The 15812-nt window shown below is 38.3% G+C and overlaps 3 protein-coding genes across 4 annotated transcripts; 2 read left to right on the top strand and 1 right to left on the bottom strand.

Annotated features, from left to right (window-relative positions):
• On the top strand, positions 331-4788 carry LOC109848203 (glycine-rich RNA-binding protein 2, mitochondrial). Its single transcript, XM_020417586.1, has 3 exons — positions 331-591; positions 4168-4236; positions 4337-4788. Exons 1-3 carry the CDS (start codon positions 405-407, stop codon positions 4570-4572), a joined length of 492 nt encoding a protein of 163 aa, XP_020273175.1. The 5' UTR covers positions 331-404; the 3' UTR covers positions 4573-4788.
• LOC109848204 (actin-depolymerizing factor 7-like) lies at positions 8183-9773 on the top strand. 2 transcript variants are annotated; one of them, XM_020417587.1, is made up of 3 exons: positions 8183-8334; positions 8934-9199; positions 9277-9773. In XM_020417587.1, the coding sequence occupies exons 1-3, from the start codon at positions 8332-8334 to the stop codon at positions 9425-9427; spliced, it is 420 nt and encodes a 139-aa protein (XP_020273176.1). In that variant the 5' UTR covers positions 8183-8331; the 3' UTR covers positions 9428-9773. The 2 variants fall into 2 exon arrangements, with proteins under 2 accessions (XP_020273176.1, XP_020273177.1); XM_020417588.1 differs by lacking the exon at positions 8183-8334 and adding an exon at positions 8384-8502.
• Positions 13816-15792, bottom strand: LOC109850753 (pentatricopeptide repeat-containing protein ELI1, chloroplastic-like). The gene has a single exon (XM_020420823.1). It carries the CDS (start codon positions 15516-15518, stop codon positions 14037-14039), a length of 1482 nt encoding a protein of 493 aa, XP_020276412.1. The 5' UTR covers positions 15519-15792; the 3' UTR covers positions 13816-14036.

The following is a 15812-nucleotide window of genomic DNA, read 5'->3' as shown; positions in this document are numbered from 1 at the left end:
TCAAATTAGTTAATAAAACTTTAGATTTAAAGGATAAAATATATTATTAATCTAACAATCAATCATGACTTTATTGATCTAGAATAAACTAAAAAGCTTATCTTACGTTAATATAAAATTCATTAAAGGAAAGAAGAGGACTTGGTTTAAATTAGTTTGAATGAAAATATAAAAACGTTCAAGAAAGTTAACCTCAAGTAATTATTTCCCCCAAAGCCAATATTGCGAAAATATTATGAGTTTCCTTTCTTTAAAAACAAAAACAGTCAGGGGTTAATCTGCATGAAATCACATAGCCCTTTCACTCTGAAATCTAAAAAAGCCCGGTTTCTGGAGTCCTCTACCAAATCTCAGGAAAAAGGGGGTTTAGGGTTTTAGATCCAAAATCGCCGCCTCCGATCGCGATGGCGCTCTCTTCCTCAATCGCCCAATTCCGTCGGATTCTGAGAGTGCCTTCGTCGTCTTCTTCCTCTCTTCTCAAATGGAATATCCCCTTCTCTCAGAATCGCCGAAGCTCCTCGTTTCTCGACGACATGGACACCAGCGATAAAAATCCCCCTCCTTTGACTACGCCGAAGCTCTTCATCAGTGGTAAGATCTGATTTTTAGCATCTTTCATCTAAAAATCTCTAAACTTGCATGGTGGTTGATTCAATTGTAGCCTGCGGTCAGCGCTAGAACCCATTTTCGGAGCTAAACGTTGGATTTTTGTACAGAAACCGCTCATTCTTTCTTGAATTAGGATCATTTGATTGTTGCCTTCTATTAATATGGATATATTTTCTTCCAGTTCGTTTGTGATGATTTCTAGTGTTTGCTGTAGTTCGATTTCTTGTGATTTTGAGCTGGCCTTGCAGAATAAACTGCTTCGTTGAACAGGTTTTAGTTTTCTCATCAGTTTTAAATCTTAAAACGTTTTGTTGAGCCTTGGAAGCTATCTGATATACTCGACTAGAGGATTGGCGATAGGGGTTTTGAATATTAACGTCAACTGACTCGAAATCAAAACCCAAACTTGATGTGTCGAAAGTGCAGCACCACTAGAACATCCAGAAAGAGTCAGGTTCCTTGCAGCAAATCAACCATTAAATTTTGAACTACGCTAATTCAGGCCTTATTGTTGCTCTTTATTTGTGTTCCATTCCTCTTGGCAGTTCTCCTCTCAAAGTGTAGCCATGTTAATTCATAGGTTCAATGTTGTAAAGCAAGTAAATGTTTGTGGCGGAGCAACGTATAATGCATAAATACAATTATGTATGATGCCAATGTTACAGTAAGCGCTAGGTGCCGCTAGGCGTTGACCCGGTGCCTAGAGCCCTAGGTGGGGGGGGCTAAGCGGATTTTTTTTTCAATTGAAGGCGGAGGAGATTTTGTTGAAGGTTAGAGGAGGTGGAGGAGTTGGTGGAGGCGGCCATGACGTGGAGGCGGCAATGGATCCATGCTCCCCTTGGTGCTCCCAATGCGTAGAGGGGCAGCCTAAGTACCGCCTAGTTCTAGGTGGCAGCCTAGACCGTCTTTTAAAGCTATGTAAGATGCGTAGTCTAATTATGTGGAGACAATTTTTTTAGTATTTATACTAATATTAGATGCTTAATCTAGTTAATTTCAGGGAATAAAAAACTTTATATATGTAACTAAATGCCTGAACTTAGTAGCATGTGTTTACAAGATCTAACCTGGTTAGTAATAAACTGTGACCTATAAACAACATCAAGTTGTCAATGTAATAGTATAATACTATAATCTCAATCCATCATCAACTTCAACAATTGATTCTCACCTCCTGAGTCCTGACTACCTGTTTTCTTGTGTTGCATTTGTTTGCATGGCAAGTTTCCTGTGATTGCTCACTAGTTTGAAGACTTGAAGGACAATAAAAGCCATCGTGCACAAGATAAACAAATAAAATTCAAAAACAAGTAAAATTAATAAGGTGGGAAATAAAAAAAGTACACATTGCTAAAGTATTAGTTGCTTCTATAAGACAAAGCAAGGAAAAAGAATCAACTCCCTTTTTACCTAAGGAGAGGGAGAGGGAGAGGGAGAGGGAGGGGAGGGTTGGGGAGGGAGATTTTCTTAGAGCATGTTTGTCTAAGGTTCAAGTGGTTTATAAGACATTTTTTGAGGCTTATGTTTGGCAAGTGATTCATTTTGGCTTAGTCCACCAAAAAATAAGCTAGGGTACCCCTAGCTTATTTGTTGGTGGATTATAAATCATGAGGTATAGCCAATAAACCATGAGGTGTGGCCAAGTAAAAGACAATTATACCCTTATGATTTCACAAAATCTAAGGTCTAATTTAATAACTCACTACCAAGGCCATGTTCTTTTCAGTCATTTTACAAAACGAGACTTTGTGGAAAAGCATGCATTCAACGACGGCGCACATACCACAATAAACAATGATGAATTATAATTCGTTCATTTGTCAAACACTCTACTATTGAAAATGGATTATAATCCACAAATACATTTACTGAACAGTCTAGACTATAATCCATCTGGATTATAATGGATTATGATCCAAAGTTGCCAATCATGCTCTTAGTATTATTTGCGTTTTAGCATTTCCATATGCCATCTTTTGTCAGTTACATGTCCATCTTGCTGCTCTATCACTAGGTTGGCTGTTACAATGTTTACTTGCCAATATTTAGTTAAGTGAAACGGGCTTACTATTTTGCTACCTTGCTTTGAACTTGTGCCTGTGACCACCCACATCCTGAGCATGATGATCTGAACTACCATCCAAGTTCCTTAACTGTGTTTGCTTTCTAACATTGATGACCTGTAATACACGAAACAATGTTACGCACATCTCTACAAGGGAATTCTGAATAACAAATACAAAAAATGGTTTTTTCCAAAAAAAAGCAACTTTAAAATAGGGTGAAAAATATGAAACTGTCTTTCAAGTTCGATTTACATAGAAGGCATCTTTAAAGAGGTTTCCGGTTGCAATCAACCACCTTGACCTAAGTTATATGAAATTTCAATTGAAATCTCAAAAATACCCTTAAAATATGCATATTTTTCGGTGTATTTTTTAGGGCAATTTTGAAATTTCAAACAAAATTCAACCAGAAAATAGTCTAGATGGTTGATTGTGACCAGAACTGCCTTTAAAGATGGTTTATTTATAAATTGATCTCGAAAGGTGGTTCTTGTATTTTCACCCTATTTTAAAGGTGGTTTTTCGTGAAAACCCCCTAAAAATGACATAGCAAGAACTGTTGCATTCAGTATGATGTCTAGCATGATTCGACTTCACAACAGGTTGTCTGTACATCCTTGGTGATGGACTGATCCTTGACAATAGAGCTACTGCAACAAGCAGATAACTGAGTCTAAACTTGCCTTTGTTTTTCTGTTTGGGGACTCCTTGCAATTGATGAATAGACGGGCATGACCCCTTCGATAATGCTTACCCTGTGAAAACTAGCAAAGATGCTTTAGTCTCATCTTCGAATTAAAGAACTGGAGACATCTGGTTGCATATCCATTCAAGTTTAGCATCACGTCCTTCGGTTCTTATCAAGTTCCAATTTTTGGACCTGGTGTGGTCTTTGTTGTTCCCAGATTGAACTTGATCCACCTGACTGATAGTACTTGTCAAGTATTTTGATGTTCTCACTCAGTCACTTGTCAGAAATGGTAAACAAAACTTTCTCCTATCTTGACCAATGCATTATCTTTATTCTTGTTTCTTTCAGATATTTCATAGGTTGAGTTCTAAAATTAGACGACTGAACTGATCTTATTTACTGAAGTAGTGGACATAGAATATGCCTCTCTTTACTTTATGCTTTTGCATGTGTTCCAACAATGTATAAAATATTATACTTTCTCAAAATTTGAAATTGGATAAATTAAATTCCGAGTTCATTGAGAATGATAATTGTTTCCTAACATCAATCTGAGCATTCAAATTGTTGAATTGAGATGCAGGAATCTCTGACTATTTTCAGCTTTCATTTGAATGCTACAAAACTATGTTGAAATTTTTCATTTGTTCGAGTTTTATCAATACAACTAAAAAGTTTAAAACGTGAGAGTCAATAGCTAAATTTAGAACATGAAACCTTGGCCTAAAAGAAGTGTCGAGGATTCTCCATCTATATGCTGGCAGTAAATCCTGAATGATGTCCTAATTTTTCTGCACACAGGGCTTTCAAGGTTAACCACCGACGAAAAACTAAAAGCGGCGTTTGAACCTTATGGGCAGCTTCTTGAAGGTTATCTTGATACACTGACGCATCCTTTGTGTTCTCTCTATCTCAGTTTTGCTTCTCCTCTTCCCGTCATAACTTTGCAATGTTTATAATAATTTGACAGCAAAAGTGATAACGGATAGGATCTCAGGGAGGTCAAAGGGTTTTGGGTTCGTCTCCTATGCAACCATCGAAGATGCAGAAAAAGCACGAGCAGGGATGAATGCTAAATTCTTAGATGGATGGGTTATTTTTGTCGACCCTGCAAAGCCGAGAGAGCCAAGGCGTTCACCTCCTCCTCCAGCAAACCCCTATGAAGATGGTATCAGATCAAACAAGACGATTGGATGGTGTGGATGATTGATTCTAGGGTTGCATCCATAAGAAAACTGAAGAACATTCCCATGGCAAATTAAAAAACTAAATTAAGTCTTTTTTTTTCCCCTTCTTCTATTTAAGCCAAAATTCATAAACTGCTGATGGAATGTACCTGTAAGGACTCAGATTATGCACGTCAAGGGTAATATTAATTTGAGATTAAATTAAAACTCTATCAAAAAGGTGACTTTGGTTTCATTTTGAGGATAAACAAACTGGTTTGAATTATCAGTTATCAAGTGCTGCAACTGAAAGTCCAGGCTGTGGTGGCTGAAATCTGTTTTCTTATTTCCAATCGAGATGTATGAGTACTTTCCCCCCTTTATTTCACTTTATGTCAAATTATAAAACCCATATAAATTTCTGAGATGTGTAAAGTATCATTTAGAAGAATAATTTGGGTCCTATTTTTCCCTTGACGTGAAGGCTTCTTCTGTTATTATTATTGTTTAATCATTATTGTCCATTGCTTTCTTTCGGCCAACTGTAGAAGCATTGTTACAGGTTGGCCACGAGTTTAAGTGGTCGTTGATGGTGGGCTTCTTCCACAGGTTCAACGTTTTGTATTTGTACGGAAAAGGCCATTTTTGATTGAACTGTTCAACCAACATTCCCTCTGTGATGCTTGCTAGCCTTGTATTGTTAGAGTTTATAATAGCGTAAAACTGTTGAAATATTTATTTGGTAATTACATAGTAAAAATTAATTAGGAAAGCAGTTAATATGTTTGATGGAACCGTGCTTAATGATCATTGTTAAAGGTCGGTTTGAATACCAAGAAGGGGAGGAGTGATTGATGTAAACCCAAAGGAAGTGGAAAGTGATGGGGTGAGATCTATTTAATTGTGTTTGAATAGACAACAAGGGGATTAGAGTGTTCACTATAATATGTGTTTATTTTAGAGTAAATGATGAAAAGGAAAGGGAAACTACTTTACTAATATGCCATTTTAAAGAAATTACATAACTTCTATTAATTATGAGTTTTTAGTTTTCTAGTAGGGTGATATTGAAATTTTAAGAAAAATTCACTCTAATCTCTCCCATCCCTCACAATCTGTACACTTTAGGAGGGTTACGTAAATGGATGAATTTTTTTTTTACTTTTTAGCTCTCCTTCCCTCCATTGCTAATTAAAAAGTATAAATAACACAATGTTAGGAGGGTTAACATTGTAAATGCCCCTTTTCTCTCCTCTTAAAAAACTTTATCTAAACACAATGTAAAAGATCAAAGATACATATGGAAAATAAACTAAAACAAATCATATATATATATATATATATATATATGGAAAATAAACTTTAAAAAAAGTAAAATTCGTTTTTAAAAGCACCTCAATGATGCTTCTAAAAACACCAAGTAGATGCAGTTTGTTTCAATAATTATTTGAAAAAAGTTTTTACTAAACATTATTAATAGCTATTTTTAAACAAATAAACAGAAACACCCTAAAAAAAATATCAAACTGACCCTTAATTCACACAAAACGATAGCAAACACGAAGACCCGCAACTTTAGTGCTTCTAATAAGAACCAGAAAGAAAGAACAATAGAGTCTCCGGCCTAATATAGATGATCTGTATAGTATAAGTGATAACAAACTTTAAACTAGGGCCTTTATATAATCTATCTAATTCTCAGGGCTAATTTGGCCACGACGAAAACTACAGTAGATTTTATGATTCGTGAGTAGGGGTGCCAAACCGTATTCGTATCCGAGGAAATATATGTAACCGTATCCGTTAGGATACGAATATGGTTACTCAAATCTATTACCGATAGGATATGATTGCGGATATGGTTTTGTTGTGAAATATCCGTATCCGTATTCGAAAATATCCATATTGGTAATACTCTTACGATAGTTTCGATTCATAGATTATGGATTTGTGGTTAATTTTGATGATCAAGATGTCTAATCTTAGCTTTTCAATCATAATGAACATAATATGTAACCGTATCCGTTAGGATACGAATATGGTTACTCAAATCTATTACCGATAGGATATGATTGCGGATATGGTTTTGTTGTGAAATATCCGTATCCGTATTCGAAAATATCCATATTGGTAATACTCTTACGATAGTTTCGATTCATAGATTATGGATTTGTGGTTAATTTTGATGATCAAGATGTCTAATCTTAGCTTTTCAATCATAATGAACATATTAACGAACTCTTTTTGTATCACATGACTATATTTTTCTAAATACTATCTAGTTTTCTCATATCCTTTTTGTATCCACATGCATATCCGTTTATATATCTGCATCTATATCTGTAACCGTATCCGATTTTGGCGGATATAGATATGAATTTTTCTTACCGACGTATATCCGTATCCGTATCCGTATCCTAGATGGGTAAACGGATATGGATATGGTAAGTGCCGTATCCGAGCCGTATCCGCTCTGTTAACACCCCTATGAATTAGGGGTGGGCAAAAACCGAAACAAACCGGTTCAACCGAAAAAACCGCCCGAAAAAACGGATCGGTTAACCGAACCGAATTAAATGGATGAGAAGAAGTCTCTAAACCGCCCGAACCGAATTAAACTGGTTTGGATCTGGTTTGAACCCCTGAACCGCCCAAAAAAAACCGAACCGAATTCTTAAACAAAAAGTAGCTGCGAGCCTTGGGTGTGAAGAAAATTTATGGCTGAATGTTTAGCATTTAAGAATTGTGGGGTGGAGTTTATACTAACATATATTTGAGTACGCTGATATAGTTAAGTGAGATTTCCATAAATCAATACAAGATGTTGAGGTTGAAGGATAAATTTAGTGTTTTGGTCAAATTTCAGTGATAACATGAATACAGCTTGCTGGTGCTGGATATCAAATTAACCTATAGTATAAGCTGTCAAGGATATAAGATAATTCTTGATGAGAAAAAGGCAGCTAAAAATTAACGAAAATCATCAAAAGGTGTGTGTGTGCCTGCCAAACATTGTTCTTTCTCTAAAAAAGGCTACATAATTACATGGTTCTCCTAGTGTATTAAGCTAGTTATATTCAGATCATACAATTTGATTAAGTGGCTTAGTACAGTTTTGATTGTTTCTTTTCAGTTTTGATTGCTTCTTTTCAGTTTTGGATATAACTAAAACTTACCCAGATTTTTGTGAAATGGAGTTAATTCGGTTCAAAACCGAAACCGAACCGAACCGAACCGAATTTCGGTTGGGCCGAATATTCGGATGAAGGGGAAAAAATCTGGATATGGATGAGAGTTTTGAGAATCCGAAAAATTCGGATTGGATGCGGATTGGGCTTAAAACCGAACCGAACCGAATACGCCCAGCCCTAGTATGAATCGTGAGTCAATAGCAGCGAAACAATTTACTGAAACAAACCCGGTCCAATTAAACACGGGCCCATGAAAAGGCTGGTGGCATGACTCGTAATTATCTTGATGGATTAGAAGTCGCGGTCACCGGTGACGTGCCAGTCATCAGTAGGTCAGACGTTGCTTTTACGCTGGAAAAATATTAATTTTAATTAATTAATATCGCCCACGCCCCACCACGGCCTTTTATTCTCTCTCTCTCTCTCTCTCGCATTTTCTTTTTTTTTTTTTTAAATTCTATTTTCCCTTCTTCTTTTTCTCAAAATTTTTAGCCTCTGAAATTGAATTTTTTTACTCCTAATAATAATAACTCCCCTCAAAGCCCTATATTTTCTCTCAAAAATATCCGCGTACTCCCTCTGTAGCTCTCCAACCTCGCTCTTCGAAAATGGTGCGTGTCTTTTCTCCAGCTCTAGGGTTTCTTTGTTTCTCGGGGCTTTTAGCTTGGATTTTAGAGATTCATTTTGTTTAAATTTTGGTTGCTTTCTTGAGATTTTAATGGGATTGTTCTTCTCTTGATCTAGTTTGAGATCGATCACGCGGTGTCATTCGGTTGCGTGTGAGTGATTTCTATCTTGATGAAATTATTGGTAATGCTTGAATGTTAGGGTTAATAGATGATCGGACTGATGAGAGAATGTATGAGATCGTTGGGGTAATTTTTCTTGAATTTTAGGGATTTTTCGTGTATCTGTAGTGTAGATCTTGCGTTGTGAATCTTGTGATTGAGAGAGTGCGTGGATTCTACGTGTGTTGATTGCTTAAGCTTTTAGTCTTTTTTTTTAATTATCTTTTTGAATCCATAATTTTCTGCGACAAATGTCATTCTGTTGATGTGTGAACCTAACGTCGATCAGATCAGATTATAGGTCGAGTTTAGTCTTATCTGCTTATAATTCGATTTTAAATTGCTTGAGAACTTGGAAACACTTGGTTAGTTGAATTAGTTGTAACCTGTTCACTCTTTTCGTTTGTTGGGGTCAATTTCAGGCCAATGCGGCGTCTGGGATGGCTGTGGATGATGATTGCAAGCTGAAATTCTTGGAGCTGAAGGCGAAGAGGACTCATCGTTTCATAGTTTTTAAGATAGATGAGAAGCTGAAACAGGTTGTTGTGGAGAAACTTGGTGAACCCACTATGAGCTACGAGGATTTCACTGCGAGCCTTCCTGAGAACGAATGCCGATATGCGATTTATGACTTTGATTTTGTCACCGAGGAGAACTGCCAGAAGAGCAAGATCTTCTTCATTGCTTGGTAAATTTCTAAATTGTTCTTTAATATATGGATTTAGGTTGCAGTAATGATTTGTATTTGTTTTCCCTTGCATGAAGGTCTCCAGACATTGCGAGGGTGAGAAGTAAGATGCTCTATGCAAGCTCCAAGGACAGGTTCAAAAGGGAGTTGGATGGTATTCAGGTGGAGCTGCAAGCCACCGATCCTACGGAGATGGGCCTTGATGTTATCCGAGGTCGTGCCAATTGAGTATGTTTCTCATTGCGGTCTGGTTGCTTTAATGATGTTCATAGTTCCGTGGGTGGCGACTTTACTAGATACCACATAGACTTGTGGTTTCAGGTTATATTACATACAAACTTTCCTGTTCTTAACCCTATGTTGTTGGGCTGTCGTATGATTTGTTATTTTGTGGAATCTATGTGATGAATCATGAATGTATGTCTACTTGTAGCCTGACATCTACAAGCTCATGACATGTAACATTTTATGTTTAGCCTGTAGGGAAGCACTCCCTTTTCTATATTTTTGTAGTGAATGCTTGATCCTTTCGATGTTGGCGTGTTTTGAAATACACATATGGTTTAGTGCCTTCCATCTTTGATCCTCTCATTTACCTTTGTAAGCAATGGGCATTGTTATTACTTGCTCGCAAGCTTATTTTGTTTGCAGTATGCCAACAAACTCTATAGGTTTACTTTTATTAGGATGACCCTTTTTTATTTAACCCTCTAGTGTATTTGTGTGGGTGGGGGTGGGGGTGGGGGTGTGGGTGTGTGTGTTTTGATAGGTTTTTAGTATATGACTATATATCAAGTTGTAAGATCTGAACTCTAAAATGCAATCTAAGTTCAGTCTGCTAGATAAGTTTTTTTTTAATTTAATATAAGCAAGTGTTTTTGCAATTCATCAACATGACGACATGTGAGATCAGTGCTACAAGGGTGACATATGTGAAATAGATGGTGTGTTGTCCTAGAAAACAACATGGAAGCATCTAGGTAGTACTTGTATCTCGTTGGATATATACATTTGATGAATTGGTGGAACCTACGTCAGTATTCCAAATATTATGGGTAAGGGAATGTTTCAAGGTTCATAAAGCATTCAATGTTTGATATATTGTAGCTCTAAAAGAATTGTATATGAATCCAAATGTACAGAGAAAATAATTGTTGCTATACTGCTCATTATTCAACTCATGAATCTTGAAGCTTATACATCAGTTCATGGGTAGCGTCTAAAGCCAAGTGTTTATTTAAAGTGGATTTTCTATATGCATGTCTGGATTAAATATAGGAGTGAGCTTGTTATTGTTTGGTTGAGCATTGTATTAAGTAATAGCCATGATGCAGAGTTACTTTGTGCCTGATCAGAATGATTATGATTATTTAATGTGGGTTTTCTCTATGCATGTCTGGATTAAATATAGGAGTGAGCTTGTTATTGTTTGGTTGAGCATTATATTAAGTATTAGCCATGATGCAGAGTTACTTTGTGCCTGATTAGAATGATTATGATATGACGATATGTCACGTAACTAAAGTTTGCTTAAGGTGGAATTTCAATTTTTTTTTTTTTTTTTTGTTGATATACATGTACCTGAAAGTGTGACTTATATATGAAACTTTTTGTTTCATTTTTTTTTCTTCCAAATGTTTCATAATGATGGAAATTCAAAGAAGCTTCCCTGGTAAAATAAGATGAAACCATTACACTTGGTTGGTTAACCAGGAATTCGTTTTTATGGTTTTAGTGTAAGCATAGTTCAGTCCTCCTTATAGTTGTTGTTAACCAGGAATTGTCATAATGTGTTGTGTGGACGGTTGGTGTTTCTGTTATGGTTTCCCCACATAGAATCATGTTATTATTGGCCCGGTTTGATAGGAGAAGAATTAACTGAGGATGAAGTTAAGCAAACTGACTGCTAGTCCTGGGCATCGATTTTCATCTCCCATACAAGGTTGAAGAGTACTTGGACTGTGTTTTGTGCTCTTTTCTCTTCGTTATATGAAAAATGGGATGTTGGCAGTGAGTGTGGGTAGTTATGAGCACAAAGTATAATCAAGCTTCAGGAGGGATGAGTCAATCATGTTATTCGTAATTTTCATTGGTAACAGGGTGATATGAAATTGAGTGATATAGCAGAAATCAGCAAAATTGGGATCTACATGCCAGGTTGCTCTAATGGGATAGCCATTGATGTGAATATTGGAAATTGCGGGACCTGATTGTCAGAATTGGATATCTGCTAAGGGGTTTTTTCTGTGTACTTTCATCCTCTCAAAGATCTCATCTTTGGATCCTTAACATACTGTTGCAAGATGATTTGACTTGAAGTTTGGTTTGAGGGGAGAAAAAAAAGGCGGATGGCAGTTTGCTTTAGAATTTGGTTGTGTGTGGATACAATAGGTTTTAGAAGTTGAGAAATGTTGGTAAACGAGGTAAAGCTGTGTTTATGCCTAGAAAGAGGGAGAGCATGAGGATATTGACATTAATTGATCCGCTCGACACTCTTGTCTCCTGTTTCCTAGCTTCATTTGTTTCATTCAAACCGTGTTTTTCTGTTAACTGCTATCCGTGTATCGCCTTCCTGGTATGTTTGGATGATGTCTTACTTTGTCAGGAATACTAGGGTTTTGTTATTAGATTCTAGCTATATGCCTGGGCTCTCTCTTTTTTTTTTTTTTAAGGTGGGACTAAATGTCCGGATTACAGTCCGTCTTGTGGTGCTCCAAAGAATACCCGCCACCCAGACAATCTAGTTTCAGGGATCGGTCTTTGGCAAACCTGAAGTCAATGTGCGCGATGATGTTTTTTTCCTACCTGTAGAAGAATCGCTGGTTTGCTTATTTACTGAAAGCCTTTAGAGGAAGTGGTACTTGACTTAACTTGTGGTTTATTGATTTGTTTACGTATAAAAAGCCTCCAGAGGAAGAACTTGACGTATTTGGTTATATTGATACGTCTAGGTGTAAAAGCTTCATGTTGTCTTTTAACTTTTGAATGGTACTAGGACTCAGGGGTTGAGAATTGGGAGCCAAGTGAACGAAGTTCGTCTGCTTTTACAGTTTGTATTTCCATTTTGCAGCCTCAGAAATTTTGTCTAAATTTGAGTCGGTGTAGGCTTACGTATTTACTTCCCAGCTTAAAATTCTGAAGTGATTGATGATACCAATTCAGGGTATCATGCGGGTTCTGGTCTGCATAGGCCATATCGTAGTAGGTCTATTGAGTTGAAGGAATGAGTTCGTCCGTATCACCTGAGGAAATGAAAACCTACTTGTGTATGCACATAATACACCTGCAGTTTCGGCGGTGCACCTGATTGTGTTTTATTATAAATAGCACCTAGCAACCTACATCAGCGTGCGTAGACGAAGCAAATTACTGCACGTTAGGCCTTGGTGGTACTTAAGACCGCTGCCTAGGCCTTGGAAGAGCCCAAGGTAACGCGGACCTTCACACCGATTGAGCCGTTTAGATCTTGATTGTGATTTCTTCCGTTGCGACCTTCCCGTCATCCAACCTCCTCTCAACTCCTCCGTCCTGCTCCACCAACTATGAACACATCCTCTGACCTCCCGGAAAGTCTCTTCCACTACCATTTAAACAAGAGCTTTGCTACAGGGACCTAAAATATGGGACCAATAGAGGGGACAAGTGAGGTGTCCCCCTCCTATTGGATAATGAGTTGGCCATCATTAATGATGGCCAACTCATTATCCAATAGGAGGGGGACACCTCACTTGTCCCCTCTATTGGTCCCATATTTTGGGTCCTTGAGGAATTTCTTTTTAAACAAAGCAGGAAACCTACTTACCACTTAAAAATGAGACTGTCTAGGCACTTAGGTGACGCATCTAGAGCTTTTATGGCATGGACATTTATTGTTAATTATTGTACTAACAAAAAAGGGAAAATCGTTCAAGTCCCATTTAGGCTGTAGACGCGGGGTCCTACGCCTGTGCTACCTACTACTTTCAGTAACCTTGGGTATATATGCTCTAAAGCTTGGACTGAAGTTTACAGCAAAGATCTGTAGTTAGTTTGCGGCTCAAATTTAACTTGGGAAATTAGAGTGGTTCTCTGTGCTTAAAGCTAGGTCCACGTGAAAGCTCTAAAATCCCTACTAAGTTATCATGTCATTGATAATCCATGCATTGTAACACACAGTAGCTGCATGTTTTAACTTGCCAAATAAATTAAATTAAATTAAATTAAATTAAATAATTGCACGCATTTCATCGAAAGCTTGGGCTTAGGGGCTGTTTGGTTGTTGTTGGTAAAGCTGTGTATGTATGACACAACTTGGAAAGTTGTTGTCCAACTCATCAATTTTACTTTTATACTTTTCTTTGTTTGTTTTTTATTCCATTGGAATCATAAATTGCTTGTTTTGTTTGCAAATGTAACTTTAATTATTTGTTTGGAAAGTGTAAAAAGTGGTCCCTACACAAATGATCATATTGGTTGGAATTATTTTTTATTATTTTTTCCTGATTTCAATGTCAGCTTTCTCCTAAAATCATGTCTTTTTTTTATGAAATCACTTTACAAGCCACATCAGCATATGAAATCACTTTACACTATTTTCACAACTACAAACAAACAATTGAAAGTGATGAAAGCTGACATTGTGACCCACTTTTTTACACTTTCCATCCTTTTACATGGTAAAAACATACAACCAAACAGTCCCTTAAAGGCTATCATAGAGCAAGCAACGCTTCTTAGGTTGAGATGTAAGTAACATGTCCCATGGATAAAAAAAAAAGTCATCAAAAAGCTCATATTACTCGATGAAGTATTGAGGTGACTACGCAGCATTTTGTGATAAATACGACCTTGGCTTCTATCACCAATAATCTTTACAAGAACACACCCCATCCTTGAAGTGATGAAACCTATTCCTATCACGCAGTACAATCTCCCTCGCCACAACCTGGGACATAACTTTCATATAATCATGACAGTCTTTACAAACCCTCAAGTTCTTCACAACTCTAATAGTAGCTCCCTCCTCAGTACTAACCAGCCCAAAAGCCACAGCGAGCTTCTCACTGTGCATAGCCAACGCGTTCTCCTTCTCCTCCTCATCTATACTTTGACACACCAAACTAGTATTCGGAACGTATCCTGCGAGCTTCATTCTCGGTGCCAACGACCTTATCATCGCATAAATCTTACCGGATTGCGGATGAGATCGATCCCCCATGAGAAATTCATACACTGCATTGTCTATCTCGATCCAGCTGCAGCCGGGTGTCTTCACAACCTGTTTCTCCCTCATCCAAACCCGATATTTTGCTGCTTCTTCAAGCTTCCCTACTGAAGCGTACGCGTTCGCTAAGTAAATATGACTACCTGAATGATCAGGATCGAGCTGTAAAATTCGATGGGCCGCTCTCTCCCCTCTATCAACATCACCATATATTCGACAACCACCTAGAAGAGCACCCCATACTATAGCATTCGGCGATACTCTCATCGACGAAATCAGGTTCTCAGCCTCGTCGAGCCTCCCAGCTCGACTCAATAGGTCAACTACACATCCATAATGTTCAACCTTTGGATCGATCCCAAACTCTCTACTCATCCTATCAAAGTACTCAAGACCATCATCTACGAGCCCAGCATGAGTACAGGCCGATAATATACCCATGAATGTTATATCATTCGGCTTAGTCCCTTGTTGCAACATCTCGTGAAAGCACGCAATCGCTTCATTCCATAACCCGTGCATTGCAGTGCCGGTAACTATTATGCTCCATGAGATCACATCTCTCTCCGGCATTTCATCAAACACTTTTCTAGCCTCAGCAATGCACCCGCATTTCGAATACATATCCGAAAGTGCATTGCCCAGAAAAAGGCCTAAACGCGTCGATGCTCGTTCGACGTACCTGTGAATCCATTTCCCTAAACCTAACGCGCCTAAATTCGCACATGCTGATAGAACAGATACAAGGGTTACCTCATTAGGCTTCATTCCTTCAACCTGCAACATCCTCCTAAAAATCTTAACGGCTTCAGAAAACCTCTCATTCTGCGCATACCCAGCGATCATCGCGTTCCAGCAAACCACATTTCTCTCCGGCATTCTCTCAAACAACTCTCGAGCAGCATCCAAATCCCCCGATTTCGAGTAGCCCGCGATCATAGCCGACCACGACACGAACGATCTCTCGCTCATCGAATCAAATACTTCCCTCGCAATCCCCGCCTGCCCACAACTGGAGTACCCGGCGATGAGGGTGTTATACGACACGACATCTCTGATGGGCATTTCATCGAACAGCTTGCGGGCGACGCTCTGCCGGCCGAGCTTGAAGTACATGTCTACAAGCGAATTGCGGACGAACAAATTGACCTCGACCCCAAGTTTAAGGACATGGGCGTGAGAGATCTCGCCGTCAACAGGCGAGAACAAGCCGGCGCAGGCTTTGAGGACCGAAGTGAAAGTGAACTCATCGGGGAATTTGGGGGAGCGGGTTCTGACGAGGAGGTTGAAGTAACGGAGGGTTTGCCTGAAGAGGGAGTTCTGAGAGAGGGATTTGAGGAGGGAGTTCCAGAGGATGAGGCTGGGGTTGGGGAGGAGGGAGAAGGTGAGGAGGGAGTGGGTGGGGCTCGA

The sequence above is a fragment of the Asparagus officinalis genome, chromosome 7 (assembly GCF_001876935.1).
Source record: "Asparagus officinalis chromosome 7, Aspof.V1, whole genome shotgun sequence".
Taxonomy (NCBI): domain Eukaryota; kingdom Viridiplantae; phylum Streptophyta; class Magnoliopsida; order Asparagales; family Asparagaceae; genus Asparagus; species Asparagus officinalis.
The sequence above is the reverse complement of the archived record's forward strand: the minus strand, read 5'-3'. Positions and strand labels throughout refer to the sequence as shown.

Excerpts from the sequence above, each read along its gene's own strand:
- LOC109850753 (XM_020420823.1), bottom strand. The coding sequence starts at position 15,518 with ATGTACTTCAAGCTCGGCCGGCAGAGCGTCGCCCGCAAGCTGTTCGAT.
- LOC109848203 (XM_020417586.1), top strand. The coding sequence starts at position 405 with ATGGCGCTCTCTTCCTCAATCGCCCAATTCCGTCGGATTCTGAGAGTG. Across the intron at positions 592-4,167 it reads GCCGAAGCTCTTCATCAGTG|GGCTTTCAAGGTTAACCACC; the intron begins GTAAGATCTGAT and ends TTCTGCACACAG. Across the intron at positions 4,237-4,336 it reads TTATGGGCAGCTTCTTGAAG|CAAAAGTGATAACGGATAGG; the intron begins GTTATCTTGATA and ends ATAATTTGACAG.
- LOC109848204 (XM_020417587.1), top strand. Across the intron at positions 9,200-9,276 it reads AAGATCTTCTTCATTGCTTG|GTCTCCAGACATTGCGAGGG; the intron begins GTAAATTTCTAA and ends CCTTGCATGAAG.